At 38.2% G+C, this 19,977-nt stretch overlaps 1 protein-coding gene across 1 annotated transcript in view; it reads right to left on the bottom strand.

Moving 5' to 3' along the window:
* Positions 1–19,977, bottom strand: part of EPB41L4A (erythrocyte membrane protein band 4.1 like 4A) — a 376,777-nt gene that overhangs the window by 149,317 nt on the left and 207,483 nt on the right. The window contains exons 3-4 of the mRNA XM_006875509.1: positions 14,267–14,318; positions 8,718–8,796 (exon numbers count right to left, since the gene is read on the bottom strand). Coding sequence (XP_006875571.1) covers positions 8,718–8,796; positions 14,267–14,318 — 131 coding nt within the window. The remainder of the gene's footprint in view (positions 1–8,717; positions 8,797–14,266; positions 14,319–19,977) is intronic.

Genomic DNA, 19,977 nt, shown 5'->3' on the forward strand with positions numbered 1-19,977 from the left:
GAGGTAAATGAAGATGAATGCAGAACTCTGGAATAACAAGGCTTCAGGATACAGGGATTAAGGCATGGTTTGTAAGGATAAAAGAGGGGAATAATGTTAGGATGTTTGGCTGTCTTTTGAATCTTGGTTTCCCTTGCCTACCATTGTGAAATAGACAATTGGAGGTTGGGAGATAGCCAGAAACATCACAACAGAAAACATGTAAGCCCGTCTTCAGCCTATAATTGACTAGAATACCTTAAAGGGGTATAGAAATTGCCCAGACTCAAAATGGGTGAGGGTGGGCTATAAAGGCAAGAAGTGACTGGCTTACAAGCTTTCAAGAGGGAGCCTAGTTCCGGATGGGGCAGGGGTAGGCAGAATCTCCACTGAATGATTTCCAATCTGTTGGGACCAGGCTGACGAAAGGAAATGGGGATAAGACTCTTGTGGTACAATAGTGAATAATTGCCATCAGGACTGACTGTGAGGGTCGGAAATGTAGAGGAAGATTTTTTTGACAAAAGGAGGAAAGTGACTGATTTTGCAGGCCAGGAGCGGAGACAGATCCCTGGGACAATCAAGCGAGAAGAGCAGAAAGTATGACTGTACCCAGAGAGGCAGTGAAGCCAGGCATGGAGACAGAGATGATGGCGTGGACAGATGGAGTGGCTGGGGACATGGGACTCAGGGAGGGAGAGGAGCTGTTTGCTGACAGCCAGGGAGGTAGGCCTGTGGGGTATATCCTTTGGTTATTTGATGATGCATGGAGAGGATTATAATCATTGCAATGAAATGAAATACGATAGGATGAATGTGAAGCTGAAATGGGACAGAGGCAAATAATGATATATGCACAACCTTGGAACAACATGGCTCTGGGATAGAGAGATTGAGCCATGGTTGGAATGGGGAAAAGAGGGAAATAACGTTAAGATGCTTGGCTGTCTTTTGAATCTTGGTTTCCCTGGCATACCACTATAAAATAGACACTGGAGGGGGAGAGAAAGGAATAGACAGAAATATCACCATAGGAAGGTTGTAAGTCCATCTTCTGCCTATAACGGATTGGAATACCTAAAATGGGGCTACAATGTGCCCAGTAAAGAAGGCTTCCTGCGGAGCCTCTGCATTACATAAGACCATAGATGGAATCCTGAACATCCAGAATCTTCTGAGGTAGGAAATTTCCACTTGAAAGGACAAGCAGACCAGTCTGGAGCGATCAGAAGAACAGAAGACACTTCTTGAAAGAAAGACTGACAGGAAAAATACAGAACAGGCAGACCGATATGATTACTACAAGAACAAACAAGTGGCTCTTCCAGGAGACATCAAGGTAAGTGGTTGGGTCCCCTCAGGGCAAACCTCCTTCTAAGACTAAGACTCAATGGGAATACATGATTGGTGACCACGTTCGTCACCAATAAGGGGAAGTGAGGAAAAAGCAGCAACGAAGCTGCGAGCTAGGTCCTACAACATTCAATAGACTCCTCTGAACCCGGCTAGAGACCTGGTTGGCCAGCTCTTGGACCCAGAGTCAGTGACATAGCCACAGAAGACTAGAGTGGAAAGTGAAGTGTCCAGCTGATAAGAAGAGAGGGCACACGCATAAGTACACCCATACAGACAGATAATACCCACTTGACCTGGCTTCAATGACTGGATGATCAGAGCTCAACTAGAAGAAAGAGGAAACAAATCTTCATGGCAAGGATCATTCCCACCCCCTCCATACACGGAGAGGACAGGGATGGGCAACTTGGACATTGGCTACCCAGAACTGGGGGTTACAGAGGCAAGAAGTGACTGGCTTTCAAGCTTTCAGGAGGGAACCTAGATCTGGAGGGTATGGGCAAGGTAGAATCTCCACTGAGTATTATCCAATCTGCCTAGGAGGGACTGATGAAAGGAGATGCAAATAGGTTTCTTGCGATACAATAGTGAATAATTGTTATCAGGACTGATTGTAAGGGCTGGAAATATAAAGGTAGACATTTTATGGCAAAAGGAGGGGAGTGATTGACTTTGCAGTCTAGGAGCGGAGGTCCCTGGGGCCATCAAGGGAGAAGAGCAGAGAACGAAACCCTACCCACAGAAACAGTGATGCCAGGGATGGAGGCAGAGACAATGACGTGGAGAAAAGGAGCGACTGGGGACTTTGGACCCAGAGAGGGAGAGGGGCTGTGCGCTGATGACCGGAGGTCAGGCTTGCAGGGTATACCCTTTAGTTGGTGGATGATGCATGGAGAGGATTTTAACCATGGCAAGGAAACAATATATGATGGGATCAATGTGAAGCTAATGTTCTCCCATTTCAACTATCACATAATTCACAATAAAGCATTCAAACAAAACAAAACAAAAAAGAGTTACAGCTACCTGCTGGAGGGTGTTTTACTACCCTCTTTCTCTATTGATACCTTAGAGTTTCTTTTCCTCATTTTTTTTTTTTTTTTAAAGAAGTGGGTCACTGAAACGTATTTGTTTTCTAAAAAGATTTAAAATAACATTTGTCCCCCATGTTAACTATCACATAATTCACAACAAAACATTTAAAAAACAACAACAACAACATTTGACTGGATAGTCAAATCTCTTGAAGGACCTAATCCCATTGAAGTTTGTTTCAAATCAAGAGTAAGAGAAAGAAAATAGAAAGAGACAAAGAAACAAGAGGGAGATGAAGAAAAAAAGACAAAACTAAACCATACATAGAAAGACAGATCAAAAGAAACAGGAACCACATCCTGTTGGTAGTTATATTCTCAATGCATAGGGACCAGCACACAGTAGCTGCTCAGTAAATATTTGTTGGCTTGGTGAATGAATAAATGAATGAACAGATAAACAGATGGTTGGAAATGGAAAAACTGAACATTCTTTGCTATCTCTGAGAAATTCATGAAGAAAATAACAAAAGGCATCTATTCAAACTTCTTTGGACAATCTTTCAAAGATAACCCAAAACCAAACCTACATTGATCAAGTCAATTCTGACTCACAGAGGCCCTATAAGACAGACTAGAGCTGTCACATAGGGTTTCCAAGGCTATAAATCTTTATGAAAGCCACTGTCACATGCTTCACATGTGGAGCAGCTGCTGGGTTCAAACTGCCAAGCTTTGGTTAGCAGTCAGGTGCTTTAACACTGTGCCACCATAGATCCTCTTCCCCAAAATAAAAGAGCCCTTTGACTAATTTCATCAAAAAGCCCTAATAAAATAAAAACCAGGCAAGTATACTATTTTAATTATGAATTTAATTAATCTTTATTATTACAAGCAGTCAATTTCATAAAAGGCAATTTTATAATAAAAATAAAATCATATTTTATTTCTCAGGGTGGCTCCATATAATAAGCACTGGTCTATGAACCACAAGGTCAGTAGTTCATGTTCACCAGCTGCTGTTCAGGAGAAACATGAGGTTTCATGCTCCCGTGAAAACTTAAAGTCTCAGAAACCCTATACACCGGGGCTGAGTCAGAACTTACTCAACAGCATGTAACAACAACAACTTTAAATTATTCATATATAATTTATTTTGATCACTTTATGGGATTTAGAGCACAATTTAATATTTTATTTAAATTACAGAGATTTAGATCTCACCTTCTATGTCATTCAATTAAAGTTATACTTGAGGCTGAGTCTGGTTGTCTCTGGTTATAATTAAGGTAAGTCTATATCCCAATTTACCTGAGACAGTTTTAGTTCATGCTTATTATTTATATAGTGTTAGAATTTAGACAATAAATTATATTATGACCACAGTCACACTGTACTAGAGAAAAAATGTTGCTAAAAAATGTTCCATATAACAAACTTTCCAAAACACATTGTTTGGTACAAAGCAGACACTTCATTACTGGTTATCGTTCTAAGTAAATTAATATAAGTACTGAACTACAAGGTCAGTTTGAACCACAGGGTCTGTGGTCTAAATCCACCAGCCACTCCTCAGAAACCCTATAAAAGGTTGCTATGAGTTGGAACCAACTCAACAGCATTAACAACAACATCTATTCACTGTTTACCTAGCTAGATTGTAAGCCCAAGAGTAAGAATACTAGGTCTAATTTCTTATCCATATTTATCATTGCACTACAGCTGATACAACAGAAGTAAGGAAGTTGAAACATTTCCCTCACAATTTCCCATTTACCTGATGTTCCCTGAAAAGAGCTGAAATAACACTAAGGATCTAAACATTGTTGAAGATCAACACTTTAGCAATTATTGGAGGAAAGAAAAATGAACAAAGAAGACCTTGATCATTCAGGGGCCAAAATCAGAAGGCTCCATGACAGACAGTCTTGGGTCAAGAAAGCCAGGAATACTCTAACCAGAGATTCCAGAAATTTATTGTTTCAATGACTTGAGAACCTGGTAAGATAATGAAAATATGTGGGGACAGGAGAAGTTTGATTTCTGAGTGCCAGTTGATTTCTGGGTGCCAGTTTAATGTGAAATAGAAGAATCTAAGACTATCTATCTGCGTAAAAGGTATCAAAGCACAGACTTGTTAAAGCTTCCCAGGATTTGATAGGTGCGTTACCAGTTTGGCAAGAAGTTTTTATGTAAATGAGAGGAGAAACTGTTTGAATAGTTGTTGTTGTTGTCATTGTTAAGTGACATCAAGTCAGTTGCAACTCATAGCGATCCTGTATAGGGTTTCTAAGGAGTGGCTGGTGAGCTTGAACTGCCAACTTTGTGGTTCAAATCAACTTTGCAGTACAGCACATTAACACACAGTGCCACTCCAGGACTCCATTTGAATAATAATATATTAAATAATGTGGGAAAAGGCAGGCAAGACTTAAAAAAAAAAGAAGAAGAGTAGAAATATAAAGTAATTCTCAAAAGAAAGCAGCAGACAAGATCAGGAATAACACTTTTGTGTCAGAAACCTAAAAGCAATGATTAAATTATGGGAATAAATCTCAGTATCACCTTACATATGTACAGTTATAAATGAGTGAATGAGTAAACTCCCCTCATATACATATTAAGAAATGCAGACTGGAGAGCAATAATAGAATGTTTCATAGTCAAATGATCAATTAGATCCCAAAAGTTCTTATACCCAGGTGACACATTTAACTTGGTCTTTTTTCCCTAATTTAAAACCAATAATTTAAAAATACAGAATAATTATTTGTTCTACCATTTCTCCTATCATCTATTGAACATTTAACTTTTTAACTTTATGATAAACAGCTTTCATTAATATCTAACAAATTCCATCACCTTTTTAAAAAATACTATAATTCAACTTTACAGATGAGAAAACTTTAAAAAAAGATCTGGAGTGTTCTCAGTATTATACAATACTGCGTGAGAGCAAGAATGCAAACCTGTCTGATTCCAAAGCCTATCTTCTTAGCCATACATATCAATACTTTTGAAATTATTGGAGGAAAGAAGAGTGAACAAAGAAGAAAGGACAGAGCCTTGATCACTCAGGGGCCAGAATCAGAAGGCTCCATGACAGTCGTGAGTCAAGAAAGCCAGCAATATTCTAGCCAGAGATTCCAGAAGTGTATTGTTCCAATGGCTTTGAGAACCTGCTTATCAAATCTGCAGAAGATACAGAGCTATGAATAACACACAGTACACCGAAGGATGACATCATAATTTGAACTGGAATTCAAAGTAAGTGAAGTATATTTCATAAGGACACAAATTATTCAAAGGGCTGACAGAGAGAAGAGGGATTTGACTCATTCTGCATAAATCTAGAAAGAAAACGTATTGATGGTAGAAGTTTCAGGGTTTTATTTCTTATTGAATTTCTTATCATGTGTTGCTGTTGTGTTCTGTCACATCGGTTCTGACTCACAGAGACCCTGTGGTAGTTTCCGAGGAGTGACTTGTGGGTTTGATCCACAGACTTTGTGGTTAGCAATCCAGTGCTTATCTTACAGTACCACACACCAGGACACTATCATCATGTGAGTTAGCAGGTTTTTAAGTTAAAAATGTTTAAGAGGCTGGGTGACAGGTAGGGGTGGAGGCTAAAATATAAGAGCTTAGAAAACCTCAACTTTATTTCAGAAAACATTTTATAGCATAACAAGTACTCCAAGTTTTTGTGATTTTATCAATATCTACTTTTATATCCTGAAATTTAATTTTATTATGTATCCTATTAAAATTTTATTTGCTTGGGTATCCTATCGTATTCTAACTACTTTATCCTAAGTACAGCATTCCTACTATCTGATAAGGTATCTAATAGTGTTAAACATGTATAAATGTGCATGAAAAGATTTACTGCCCCATGATCTATAATAGTTTAAAAAGAAAGAAAGAATGAAGAGAGAAAACCTAGACGGCCATACACAAAGGGAATAGTTCAATAAATTACTGATTCCTTTGTAGGAGTGCTCAATGTTGAAAGAGGGAGCAACAATATGGATGAAACAATGACTTTTTTAAAAACCTGTGCATCTGAGATTATATTAAGGTATATATTTACTTCTCTTTTTTTGCCAAAATTATCTCCTGTAATTGGTTTTCTTTCAGGCCCATTATACCTGCCTATTAAAGTTAACATATTCATGCAAATGAAGGACTTTATCTTCACCACATATGCTTAAAATAACTGTATAGTGATATACTGAATGCACATTTAACTTACCAAAATTCAATAATTTGTTCTAGGCAAAAAAATAAATAACACAAACTAACTATGCTATCTAGTTCTTAATTACATGATTTGGTCTAATACTTATGGAAAAACTGCTTAGATTAAATATACATAATGTTGTATGTTATACACAACTCCATGCATTCTGCTAATGAGTCAAGAGTGAATTCTGAACAGAAATTTCTATTCACCATTAATATGTGATGAACAGAGGTAAAGTAATGCATCATAAAATATTGGTCTTTTCCCATTTCTTAATACTAAACCAAGTATCTTTTGGAAACTAACTCTCAGTTAGGGTCTAACTCGATTGTATTGCCAGGGTAAGGAAACAATGAAATAATCATGTCTGGTAAAGCAGAAGGCCAACAGGAATGAGGGAAACTCTCAATAAGATGTACTGATACAACAGTCACAAGAATGGACTCAAACATATCCACTACTGATGAAGATGTTGAAGGGGCTGGCAATGTTTCCTTCTGATATACATAAGATCACCATGAACCAACGCTGACTCTATGGCAATTAGCATTTATCAAGCACTTTATATGAAATGTGGAGTCCTGGTATGGTACTTACTATAGGATAAGCACTTGACTAAAAGGTCAAGGTCAGTGGTTCAAACTCCTCAGCTGCTCCTCAGAAACCCTATACAGGGTCACTATGAGTCAGAACTGATTCGAAGGCACTTAACAACAACAACAATGTGAAGTGTAAGAGATTTGCATAAATTACTCTATTTAATGCATACACAAACCTATGAAACATGTATATCTCCAAATTTACAGCTGAGGAAACCGAAGCATAGAGAAGCTTCTCACAACCTGAAAATGAAGGCCTTCAACTAAGTTTTAATATAATTTTAATACCTGGGAATCCCTTCATGAGTGACAGATATGAATGTATTTTTTCTGACACATACACTATCATCTATTATTCATATGCCATTTTCAATGATGATTTGGACAATATAATCAATACCAACTGGAAGTTTCATTTTAATAAGATATTTGGTGTGGCACTGTGGGTTAATGAACTGGACTGCAAAGTCAGTTTGAACCACAAGGTCAGAGGTTCAAGTTCAGCAGTTGCTCCCTGGAACTATACAGGGTCGCTATGGGTTAGAACTGACTCAATGACACTTAACAACAATACATTATAGGAGTTATGGTGTGGCACTATAGGATAAGCACTGGGCTGCTAACCACCATGTTGGTGGTTCAAACTCACCAGCCACTCACTCCCTGGAAACCCTATACAGGGTCGCTATGAGTCAGAACTGACTTGATGGCACTTAACAACAATACATTATAAGGAGTCCTGGTGTGGCACTGAAGGATAAACTCTGGATGGCTAACTGCAAGGTCAGCACTTCAAACCCACTAGGAACTCCTCTGAAACTATAGAGTCACTATGAGTTAGAACTGACTCAGCTAGAAAACATTGGCCTTTTCTTCCCTTTCCTAATGCTAAAAGAATTATCTTTTGATTTTCAAAAGAGAGAAATGAAACACCTGGATGCTTGATACTTAAGCTTTGATCAGTTAAAGAGAAATGACTGTATAGCCAAATTTATATTTACATATACAAACAAAGCATCAAAATGCCCTTCCTTGGGGCAATTCAAATGGCAACTTTTACATGAATAAAAATGTCTGAGTACATCCTTAATAATAATGATGCAAAAATACCCCATCATGTTGTTGTGTTGTGAAGTGGCATTTAGTTGTTTCTGACCCATAGCGACCCTATAAAAGCTTTCCTAGGAGCAGCTGTGAGCTTGAACCGCTGACCTTGCAGTTCAAACCACTTTGCAGTCTGGCGCATTAACCCACAGTGCCACACCAGGACTGCAGATGCAAAATCTATCATCGTCATGTCACCCAAGTTTGTGTCATTTTGCAAACATATCTATCATGAGACACTGATCTGCCTTAATGTCATACTATTTTAAATGTAATCCTCATAGAAGATGCATTGCAAAAGCCACGTAGATACATATTCAAACATTAGAGCCAAATGTGTTAAAGTCTTTTGTATATGCTACACATAGTAAAGGTTCCAAAGCAATATCAATGCCATACCTGGTTATTTCTTCTTTAAGTTTACAAGGATCTTCTGCATAAAATTTAATACCAAAGTACAAAGTATATGGAGGTCCAGCTAAAATTAAGAAATAGAAATTAATTAACTTTCACATTATAAATTAGTCAAAGTATTAGTGTAGCATACGCAACAATGAAAATTAAACTAACCAATAATTTCTCAAGAATCAGGAAAACATAACAATGAAAAGAAAGCAGGGTTCTGAACTGTGCAATAGTGGGACCTGAAATATGTGTGCTTGTGGCACTGTGGGTTAATGTGCTGGACCGCAAAGTCAGTTTGAGCCACAGGGTTGGTGGTTCGAGCTCACTAGCTGCTCCTTGGAAACCCTATACAGGGTTGCAATGGGTTGGAACCGACTCAACGACACTTAACAACAACATAAACATCAAAGACAGAACCAAATACACCAGAAGATTCTGGTTGGTGAGTTTATGCACAATTCCTATATACCGTATATGTTTTTCCCATTCTTCAAATTTTCTACAACGTATATGCATTTTGTCTCGATGAAGACAGGTTATCAATAAAATCAAATACATGATTTTAAAAATCAGCTATCATTTTATAGCTCTCAAAAGCACGTATCTGCAAAAAGGTGGAAAATTTAAGATACGCAGTAGTTCGTAGATTGCTTAAGTCAATCACGAAATGCATATATGATACATTGTTACTGCTGGTTGTTAAGAGCTGTTGAGTTGGTTCTGGCTCATATCGGCCCAGTATAGGGTTTCCAAGGAGCAGTTGGCGACTTTGAACCACCAACCTTGCGGTTCAAACTGATCTTTTGGTCCTGCACTTATCCTACAGTGCCACATTAGGACTCCCATACAACTGAGACTATACAACTGTTTAAATAGAGATAAATCTATATATATGTAAAAAGATCTATGTGTGCAATCTATATCCTTATGTACAGAAATATGGTCTGTTTTGTAAAACAAGGGGGGGAAAAAAACGGTAAGACTTCTGTTCATTCTCTATCTTCTCTCCTCCCCACCCTCCAGGACCCCCTCCCCTGGGGAAAATGAAAACTACACAAACTACTAACAGTAGGAAATTTTGGGAAGAGAACTAAAAACTTTCTTTAATATATTAGAATTTTCTTACCATGTATAAATCTTTGACTTTTTTTTTGTTGTTGTTGTTAAGAAAAAAATTGACAGTGGTACTATGTGGTAGGATTAGGGACAATACTTGCTTTTGTCTTAAACTTTTCTGAATCTTAAAATTTAAGAACAAATTGTTCATCCCACTCATTTACCACATACGGAGGAATTAGGTATACAAAAAACAACAAACACCAGAAACAAAACCTGGAATTGTATCTATACAGCAAATATGAAGTATAATCAACTGCTCATTGTGAAAAAGGATTCATACCTCTTGGGTGCTAAACACATTATACTACACTTTTATTAGAAATATTTATGCTTAAAGGATGTAAATCTGACCTATGTATCTACGTTGTGTGGTAACCAGACCTAATAAAGTTTTGTTTTAGAAACTGATTTGTTACCTGGAACACAAATTGTTGGTCACAATTTCTTTCTTCCTTTTTTTTCAAAAAAAGCTATCTTATTCAAATAAAAAAGATGTGAAATATGCACCTCAGTGAAAATAAATCCACCTACACCTTGTGATCCCATGTCCACACTGTGTAACTGACCAACTAATTGCAGTCTTTCCATTTTCAATTGTAACTGAGTAAATAAAGTCACATATTTAGAAATTAGAGAAAATAAATTAAACAACATTTAATAAGGATATAATGCATTTATATTATACAATGTATATTATTTATTGTAACTTATATTATCATGTTGTTGTTGTTGTTGACTGCTGTAGAGTCTGTTCCAACACATAGCGACCCTGTATAGGGTTTCCGAGGAGCAGCTGGTGAGCTTGAACCGCCGACCTTGCAGTTCAAACGGCTTTGCAGTCTGGCGCATTAACCCACAGTACCACACCAGAACTCCTATATTATCATAGTTGCTGGTATTACAGATCCATGATGTTTATGAAACACAAAAGTCATGTTCCTGGCATACAAAAGACAATCCAAACTAGAGCCTATGCCTTGCTCTCATCTGTATTTTTCTGTATAAAACAGAAGCCTCAGGCTAAGGCTTTTTAAAAAACTATTTGTTTTTCTAAGCTTTGCTATAATTTCTTACATACAATCTGAGTTAACTCCATAGGTTCTATTTTTACACTTACTTAATCATTGTATTTAGATTCCTGAAAAGATACACCCCAACCCATGAATATGATGTCAGGGAGGCCCAGACTATTAAATATTTAGGAGAGCCAGAAAGTCCACCCTGGGCTGCTCCATCCGTGTCAATCAAACTCTGTACTCTTGAACAGATGGGCCTGCCTGTGCCCGCAGGCCACTGGGACTGGCAAAGCACAGATGCTGCTGCCATGCTGCACAAAGGAAGAAGCTATCTCCAGACACCAGAGTTGCTTTTATTCACTGGAACATGACAGATTACACCTTATTCACTCAGCCTAGCCATTTCAAATGTGTTTCATGATAAACAGTTAAGCAATTGCATAATAAGTTAGTTTAGGTGGAAAAAAACCACACACACACTTTAAAACATTACATTTTGGCTATTTTTCATTAATGACTTCCAGCCCAAATCTGCCCCACCCCACTGCCCACTCACAAATTACCATTTCTTTGTACTTGATAATGTACACAGTGCTTTTGTAAACATGTAATTCTCAACAAAATCCTGGTAACATATGTAGGGCAGGTGAAACTCCCAGGAGTTATGCAACTTGCCTAACATCACAGAGATGAAAATCAATGTTGCTAATATCTGGAGTTAAATGCTTTGTCACTGTTCCACTGAGCTTCTCAAAAAACGCAAAAAAAACAAAATGATAATACTTTCAGAGTGAACAAATACCTTCACTGTCTTATAGAGCAAAAATAGACTTAGAAAATAGATAAATTAGATCAAAGTTAGGTTTAGCCAGTCACTTTTCGGCCTTCTAAGACTCTGACTGGAGCGCTAGTGTGGCGCTGTAGGATAATCACTGGACTGCTAACCACATGATCAGTAGTAGTTCAAGCCCACCAGCCATTTAACAACACTTTAAAACAACAACAACTCAAATATCTGTTATCTGGAATCCTTACCATTCTACAGACTCCACCTTTAAGAAACCATTTAAGTAAAACTAATGTTGTTTCTCTTTAAGTTAAAGAAGACGAAGAAAAACTACAGTAGTTGAAACTTGGAATCTCTTAATCTGGCATTTGTGAAGATAAATTTGGAGGTCTTTAAGGATCTCTGGTAGTGTAATGGTTACAAATCGGGCTGTGAACCACAAGGTCAGCAGTTCGAAGCTACCAGCTACTCCGCAGGAGAAAGATGAGGCTTTCTGCTCCCATAAAGACTTACAGCCTCGGAAACCCTGTTCAGGGTCACTATTGGTCAGAACCAGCTAGATAGCACTTAATAACAACACTGTAAATAAGGATTCTCCCATTAGTTCAGGAATAAAGCAAGATTTGCCTAAGTGAATCCTGGTGACACGCATGTTCTTTCCTTTTTATTGATATTCCTTCTGACAAATCTATTGAAGATTTAAGAATCATTTTCCTTCACTAACAAATATTTCATGAGAAAAATATAAGGTTTCTTAAGCATAAACTTCTATTAATAATATCAGTATTTTATTCTTGCTTATCAAATTTTTAGCAGTATGTTCTTTAGGATGAGAAAGCCATTCGCTTATACTGTGATATTTAAATAGAATATCTCCCATGTAAAGAAATAAAGCACTTTAAATGTGTTTCAGTGAAATAAAGACTCCATGTTTGGCACTGTAGGATAAGTGCTCGACTGCACGTTTGCTTTGAACCACAATGTGGACATTTCACACTCACCAGCTGCTCCTAGGAAACCCTATACAGTTGAGGGGAGGGTAGGAGGGTGGGTGGAATGGAGTTGGGGGCCACAGAGAGTGGGCAGGATGGCCATCGTTGTATGGAGAAGATTGCAGTCACTGCGATGGAGCGGGATGTGTGATCTGTTGAGGATGGAGCTGATGGTCTTGTTTGTGGACCTTCACTCAGTTCACAGTGAAAAGTCAAAAAAATTACAGTTCCAGAAATTCTGTTTAGGGATGCTATGGGTCAGAATCTGCTTGAAGATTATGGGCTTGGGGGATTATTTATAAGAGCATTTCTCATGGAAATTTGCTGCATTTATATAACTCTGGTAGTGTAATCGTTATGAGTCAGGCTGCCAACCTCAAGGTCAGTAGTTCAAAACTACCAGTGGTTCCGCTGGAGAAAGATGAGGCGTTCTGCTCCCATAAATATTGACAGCGTCGGAAACCCTGTGCAGGGTCACTATGAGTCGGAACCAACTCCACAGTACCTAACAACAACAACAACATATCTAATCACACATAACTTCATGACCTTTCCTTGACATTCAGCACGCAGCATGGTGACCTGCAAAGAACATGGTATCAGAAGTCATAAAACAAGGGCTCTGCTCAAGTCTCTGCTTCCAATTCAATATGTCACCTGTGGTAGGTTAATAAAGCTTTCTGAATTAGGATTTCCTAATGTGTAGTTGTAACACGATAAGATATGTACTTGAACATTCTGGAGCTTTTCACCATGGAGATGGAGAAGCAGAGAAAACCAGTGTACAGAAAGAAAATGATGTGGAAGCTCTGAATAACGGTACTTACTGGTTTTGCAGTTCCTGGATTCCAATTCCTTTCTGAGTATAGCTATATTCCTGCCCTTGGAGCCCCACATCTAAAGGGAGTCAGTCCATCCACACAGAAAGTACAGGCATCATAAGAAAGGTCTAAAGAGCCTCATTAAAATTTGATGGATAGTAATTTACACATTAAAACAAGACTCTTTTTTGCACCTTCAAGTAGTCTCTGTGCATGTTCATAAATAAAAATGTGATTTATATATATATATATATATATATATATATATATTTAAAAGGCTGTGGAATAAAACCTTAATCATATTTTGAGTCACAGTGATATTCATATTGATAAAAGCAAGCACTAACCCCTAAAAGTAGATGGGTCCTCTCTGTAGTCACAGTAATTTTTCCAGAGTACCCCTTTAATTACTGACTCAGTAAAACTAGTGGTGTGAATGACAAAACCATTCACTAGCTTGAAAATTTCAAGCTGTTAAAAGCTCCCTATCTACCCTTTTTGGGGGGGTTGTTTTTTCAAATCAGTGTTTCTCTGCTTGTTTGTGTTAAGGTCAAATTTTGAAATCAAGCAAATAGAAAAATCACAAAGTCAAGGAAGGACATATCCTTAGGCTATACTAAAGAGACTGCATCTCTGTACGAATCAACCAACATTAAATCAGAATTTGAAGAGACTAACAATGCACACAAAACCCAGTTTCTTTGCTTTGTGCCCCTCTAATTCTAGAGCCCATTTCAACACTCAACTAATCATGGATATTATATTATTTTTAAGTTATCCCTTAACAAAGTTAAAATGAAATACCTACTGTTTATCAGTTCTTTGTGCTCAGCAAGCGTTTTTGCTGGATCCAGCCAGTACTATATGAAGAAGAGAAAGATCATTATAGAGTTAGTTTCTTTTTGTTAACCTTTACTTCAAGAATGTTTGTAGTGTTTTTTAAAGTGATATTTAAATACTTAAAGAGAAACATTGCATTTATCATATGTACTCACAAATACACATAAGAATCTTATGCAGCTAAAACATTATAGGAAAAGGAAAGTGACACCAATGTGCAGATAAAAGCAGAGAAGGGAAGCAGTACTTGCTGGGTTCTTCATTGGATTACTAAACTGACTTTAATATATATCAGAAGTAACAAGATGTGTGTGAGCTTCTTACTATTTTTTATGGGAAAACCATGACAGTATGGAATGCCCTCCACGTCACTTTCCAAAGCTCTATCACAACTCCAAGATGATCATCTTCCCCCTAAAATGACCTTATCCTCTTCACCCTCAAATCTTTCCACTTCCAGTCCCACCCACTACAAGAAGTACTGTTATATGTTAGAAGAAGAAAGTCATCAAACCCTCACTAAGGATACAGGGAAGACAGCTCAACTCAGTGGCTGATGGTCTACAATACAGAGAAGTAGCATCTGGACTTGGTCCTGACCTGTCCCTCGTCATCACTGAGTAACTTGGAATGAGTTACTGAACATCTCTGAATCTGTCTCATACTGTTGCTGTAAACATTCAATATGTTAATTCATGTAGTATTTAGGATAGTACCTAGCTTATAAGCAATGCAAACTAGTGACAATCATTAATAAGGTGTGAAGGACAACCTTAGTAGCTGCCTTTAGTCAATCTAAAGTATTGCTTAAGGTGGCCTGGAGGCACAATGGTTAAGTGCTCAGTTACTAACCTAAAGGTTGCTGGTTTGAACATACCTGCTGCTCCACGGTAACGATTACAGTCATGGAAATCCTAAGTGGCAGTTCTACTCTGTCCTGTAAGATTGTTAAGAGTACTGCTTATTCATTCAAACTAATCATTAAGGAAATTGAATTTCAAATGGCTCTGGAAAGAGGCCATTCTTTAAATCTCACCTTTGTAAAAATAAAATTCGACAGAAAGAGAAAAAACAAGGCTTCTACCTTCTGTCTCCGTCTGGGGAAGAGCAGAGCAGAAGCCCAGAAGGCAAGCGTTCCCATAGAAATTCACAGTAAAGGAACAGAGGGGGCCTATGGAGGGGCAAGGAAGCCAGAGCTGGTAGCTCTCTTGATCAAATGCTGGGGACTCCACAGACCAGTTTCCATTCCCTGTGTTTCCAAATGAAGAATGGGCTATTTCCAACAGCAAAGAGGTAGGAACTGGTCCATCTTAAACCACCTCATTCTCAGCACTCTTGCTATTTGCTCGGTGAAGATAGTCACACCTCGCATGACACTCCTGAGGAATCAGGCCCTGAGAGGCTGGATACCTGCTACCCTGAGTCAGGAATCAAGGGCTCACAAGAGGAATCCAAAATTATCTTTTTGCCAGTTCCTTTCCCTTCTCCTCAGTTAAAGGCAGAAAGGTTTGTTCTACTATCTACTAAACGTAAGTAGTAATTGTAATGTTTTATACACTCCTCTTACCTTTGATTCATTATCACATATAATAGTAATTATTTATACAGAATCTGTGTCATATTTGTTTCAGTGTTTAACTTTATTATAGTAATAAGCTCTAACCACGCATATGTATATACCACTCAAATAACAGGTTCAATGTTCAATTGTTTTAAAAAGTAACCAATACATATATTCTTATACTATATTTTATGCAAATAATGTGCACCATTATATATTTTTGCAAATAGTTCACTCCTCTGTCTGTTCGTTTCCTGCGCACGCTATATACATTATTTGCATGTCCACATTGTATGGGAGGATATAATAAATGGAGAAACTTAACAATATAAACAATGTTCATTATTCTGGTCTTTATCCTTTCTCATATTCCAAAGTCTAGAATCATCTACTTTTTTCAAAATGGAACGGGTATTTGCAATGGTGGTTATAATCAGTAAAATGTTTAGAGCCCACAGTGACTAAAGATACAGCTTCAGTGTTAAAATAGCAGTTCTTAAGGAACTTCTGATTCAGCTAAGAAGAATAAAATCCATTCAAATGTAAAGCTATGTGTTGGACACAGAGCAAACATCTGTGTTGATAAAAGTATGCATTTTTCCCATAAGACGGAAATATTAGGTATTGCCTATGTTAAATACCCCATTAAATAGCACAGTAACTAATAAAATATTTCATTATCCCTGGATATTTCTAAGAGGAGAAAACCAAGGAAAATAAACACAATTATCTTTTTTATTTATTTAAAAATAAAACTTGTATTTGATTTCTGTTACTGCTGTAAAAACTCACCACAAACTTAGAGGCTTAAAACAACATCCATTTCATCCATTTAGTATCTCACTGTTCTACAGGTCAAAAGTACAAGTTGGATGGACTTTTTTTTAAGTTTTTATTGCGAATTGAGTGATAGTTTACATGGGAGAACATCAGTTTTACACTCATCATTTCATTGCAATGATTACAATCTCCTCCATGCATCATCATTCACATCATCATTCAACAGTATTTGCTTCTATTCCGTTTTGGTGTTTTGTTTTGTTTTGGGGGTGTACCCCAAAACATTCAGGAATATATAATAATTTAAACAACCAAAGGGTACATTCTGCAAACCTGCCGCCTGGCTGCCAGCACACAAGCCTTTCTCTTTCCATTAATCTAGAGTCCTCAGCTGCTCTCTCTCTCCCTGCCCCCATCTCTGGTGTCGCTGCTTCTCTGGATAGGGTCCCACTTTCTACTTGTGCTCTTCTCCCTTGATGGTCCTAGGGTCCGTTCCTGGACTGTAAGATTAACTACTCTCCATTTTTTGTTACAAAACTTCTATCTACCATTACAGTTGTGACCATCGCAATTAATCATGATAACAATTACTTACTATTGAATCATAAGAATCTTATCCGCATCTCCTTTCACCAAGACCCATCTAGACAAGATGAAAACTATTCAGTGGAGATTCTACATTCCCTTATACAATCTGAAACTAAACTCCCTCTTGAAAACTTGAAAGTCAGTTACTTCATGCCTTTATAGCCTCCTCATTTTAGGTAGCCACTGTCTAGGTAGGGCTTATTTCTTTGCTTCAGATTTCACAAGGCCAAAATCAGGGGCTACTGGAATCAGTGGTAGAACTCTCGCCTTCCAAAAAGGAGACCCAAGTTCAATTTCCAACTAATGCACCTCATGTGCATCCAGTGGAGGTTTGTGTGTAGCTGGGTGTTAAACAGGCTTCAGAGAAACTTCCTGACTAGAAACAAAGGTCTGACAATCTACTTCTGAAAATCAGCCAATAGAAGCCAAGCCCTATCTGTCTGATATCCACCGATTATGGGACTGGCACAGGGCCAGGCAGCATTATGATCTATTGGGCATGGGGTTGCAGACTCAATGGCACCTAACAACAACAGACACAGTATGTCTTCCATCTCAGTCTCAGCCCTCTGCCACAAATTGTCTTTTAAGTTCTTATTAGAAAATGGAGCTTTGCTGGTGCTGTCTGAAAAATCCCAATCCCCTTACCAGGAATCAAGATCCCCAGGTCCTGCCCGTGCTCTTCAGTCTCATCTGCTCTCCTCACTTCCCCATGCCCTGTGCCTCCAGCTCTCCTGCTGCAAACCTCCACCCAGATGCCTCCGCCAAAGTAAAATGCCACCTCAACCACACATCCAATCTCAAGTTCTATTTCCAATTTCTCAACTCCAAATTTTCTATGGATTTTTAAAAGCAGTGTATGTTTGAAGCATCTTGTGTGGCAGGAACTGAGTTCTGGTGTGGCACTGTGGGTTACTGCACCAGAATGCAAAGCCGTTTGAACTGCAAGGTCAGCAGTTCAAGCTCACCAGCTGCTCCTCAGAAACCCTATACAGAGTTGCTATGGGTCGGAACTGACTCAACGGCACTTCACAACAACTTAGTTCTGCTGTGGTTCTGTAGGACAAGCACTGGACTACTAACCACAAGGTCAGCAAGTCAAAACCACCAGCTGCTCCTTGGAAACACTACACCGCATTACTATGAGTCGGAACTGACTCAATGACACTTAATAACAAAATTTAGTCCTAACAGCAATTGTGAGATAGATATTATTATTTCTACTTTTTAAATGGAAAAACAATGATTCTAAATTCTGATGTGCTCTGCCTCTGGACACATAGCTAATAAGGGCACAGATTGGATTGATTATTTGTGTAAATGTCTCATCTTCCTCACCAGATTACAATATCCTGGGATGGGTGTGGCCTCAGCCCTTGGCTCAGTGCTTTACACCTGGGGGTTCAATAAGTGTTTGTGATATGATTGTTGTTGTTGTTAAGTGCCGTCGAGTCGGTTCTGACCCATAGCGACCCTGTACAGGGTTTCCGAGGGTGTAAATCTTTATGGGAGTAGAAAGCCTCATCTTTCTCCTGCGGAGCAGCTGGTAGTTTCGAACCGCTGACCTTAAGGTTCACAGCCCGATTGGTAACCACTACGCTACCTGAGCTCGGAAGAAAAGAAATCTCTGCCTTTACTACTTTCTGCTTAGCTTTGTCTTGAAACTAGTAACAGAAATTGGAAGAGCTTAGTCTCACCTCCTGACATTTTTACCTCAGGAAAACATTTTTGTTTCCAGAATTTTCTTCAGTGGTTTAAAAAAAAAAGCTAGGTAAAGTAAATAGGAAGGAAACTTTTAGCTAAATACAATACAAAAGACTGCTTGAGACACCCCCAAATTTCACACTAATAATAATCTGTGCAATTTTAAAATAAACCTCTTTCCTTGAATGTGTTCAGATTTGTGAGAGGAAAGTAGATAATGCAGGTTCTGACATGAGTTAGAGAAAAAAAACTTTTTTAAAGGCAAAAAAAAAAAGTCAAGACTCAGTCAAGGTCTATTCAATCAACTCACTGCACATTAGATATGCTAAGCATCAATCCAGAGCTTGCCTCACACAAATCGGATTTGATCAAAATGGAAACCAAGGGTTATGGAGGTCAGACAATGATAAATGTCCCAGAACATAAATAATAAACACGAGTCACCAGGTTTCAGAAGCTAACGCCTTAAAATGTAAAATCCGCTTATATTCACCAAGGGAAAGAAGTGACCTTGGAACCAAAGCAGCCACACTCTGATGATACTTGTCACCATTCATTACCAACAAGCAAGTCAAACACAGCACATGTCTAATCACAATGAAACACATCAGGCTGCTACGCCATAACCATAGAGAACAAAGGGCACATGATTTTGCAATAAACACGAAATCCACTGTCCAGAAGGCTGGTCACAGAGTGACAACATTCTGGATGCAGGATATAAGGTTGGGATTTCCTTCCTTCATTCATTTAACACTTATGGACTATTCACAATACATGTTCTTTATATGTCATGCCCCACACTGCCTGGAGAGTGTGAGAACACAAAATGAATGAAACCTGTCCCTAACCGTGAGGCACTCACAGCTGAGTGGAGACACAGAGCGTGTAATTACAATACAATGTTGTACAGGAGATGACAATAGCATCTATAAAACGAATATGTGCAAGATAATAAAATTATCTTACAGATTGAGTCTATGGAGAGAAAAACTTTGAGCTGTGCATTGACAGATAAAAAAACTTTCTCACAAAAAAAGGAAAAA

The sequence above is a fragment of the Chrysochloris asiatica genome, unplaced genomic scaffold (genome assembly GCF_000296735.1).
Source record: "Chrysochloris asiatica unplaced genomic scaffold, ChrAsi1.0 scaffold00330, whole genome shotgun sequence".
Lineage (NCBI taxonomy): Eukaryota > Metazoa > Chordata > Mammalia > Afrosoricida > Chrysochloridae > Chrysochloris > Chrysochloris asiatica.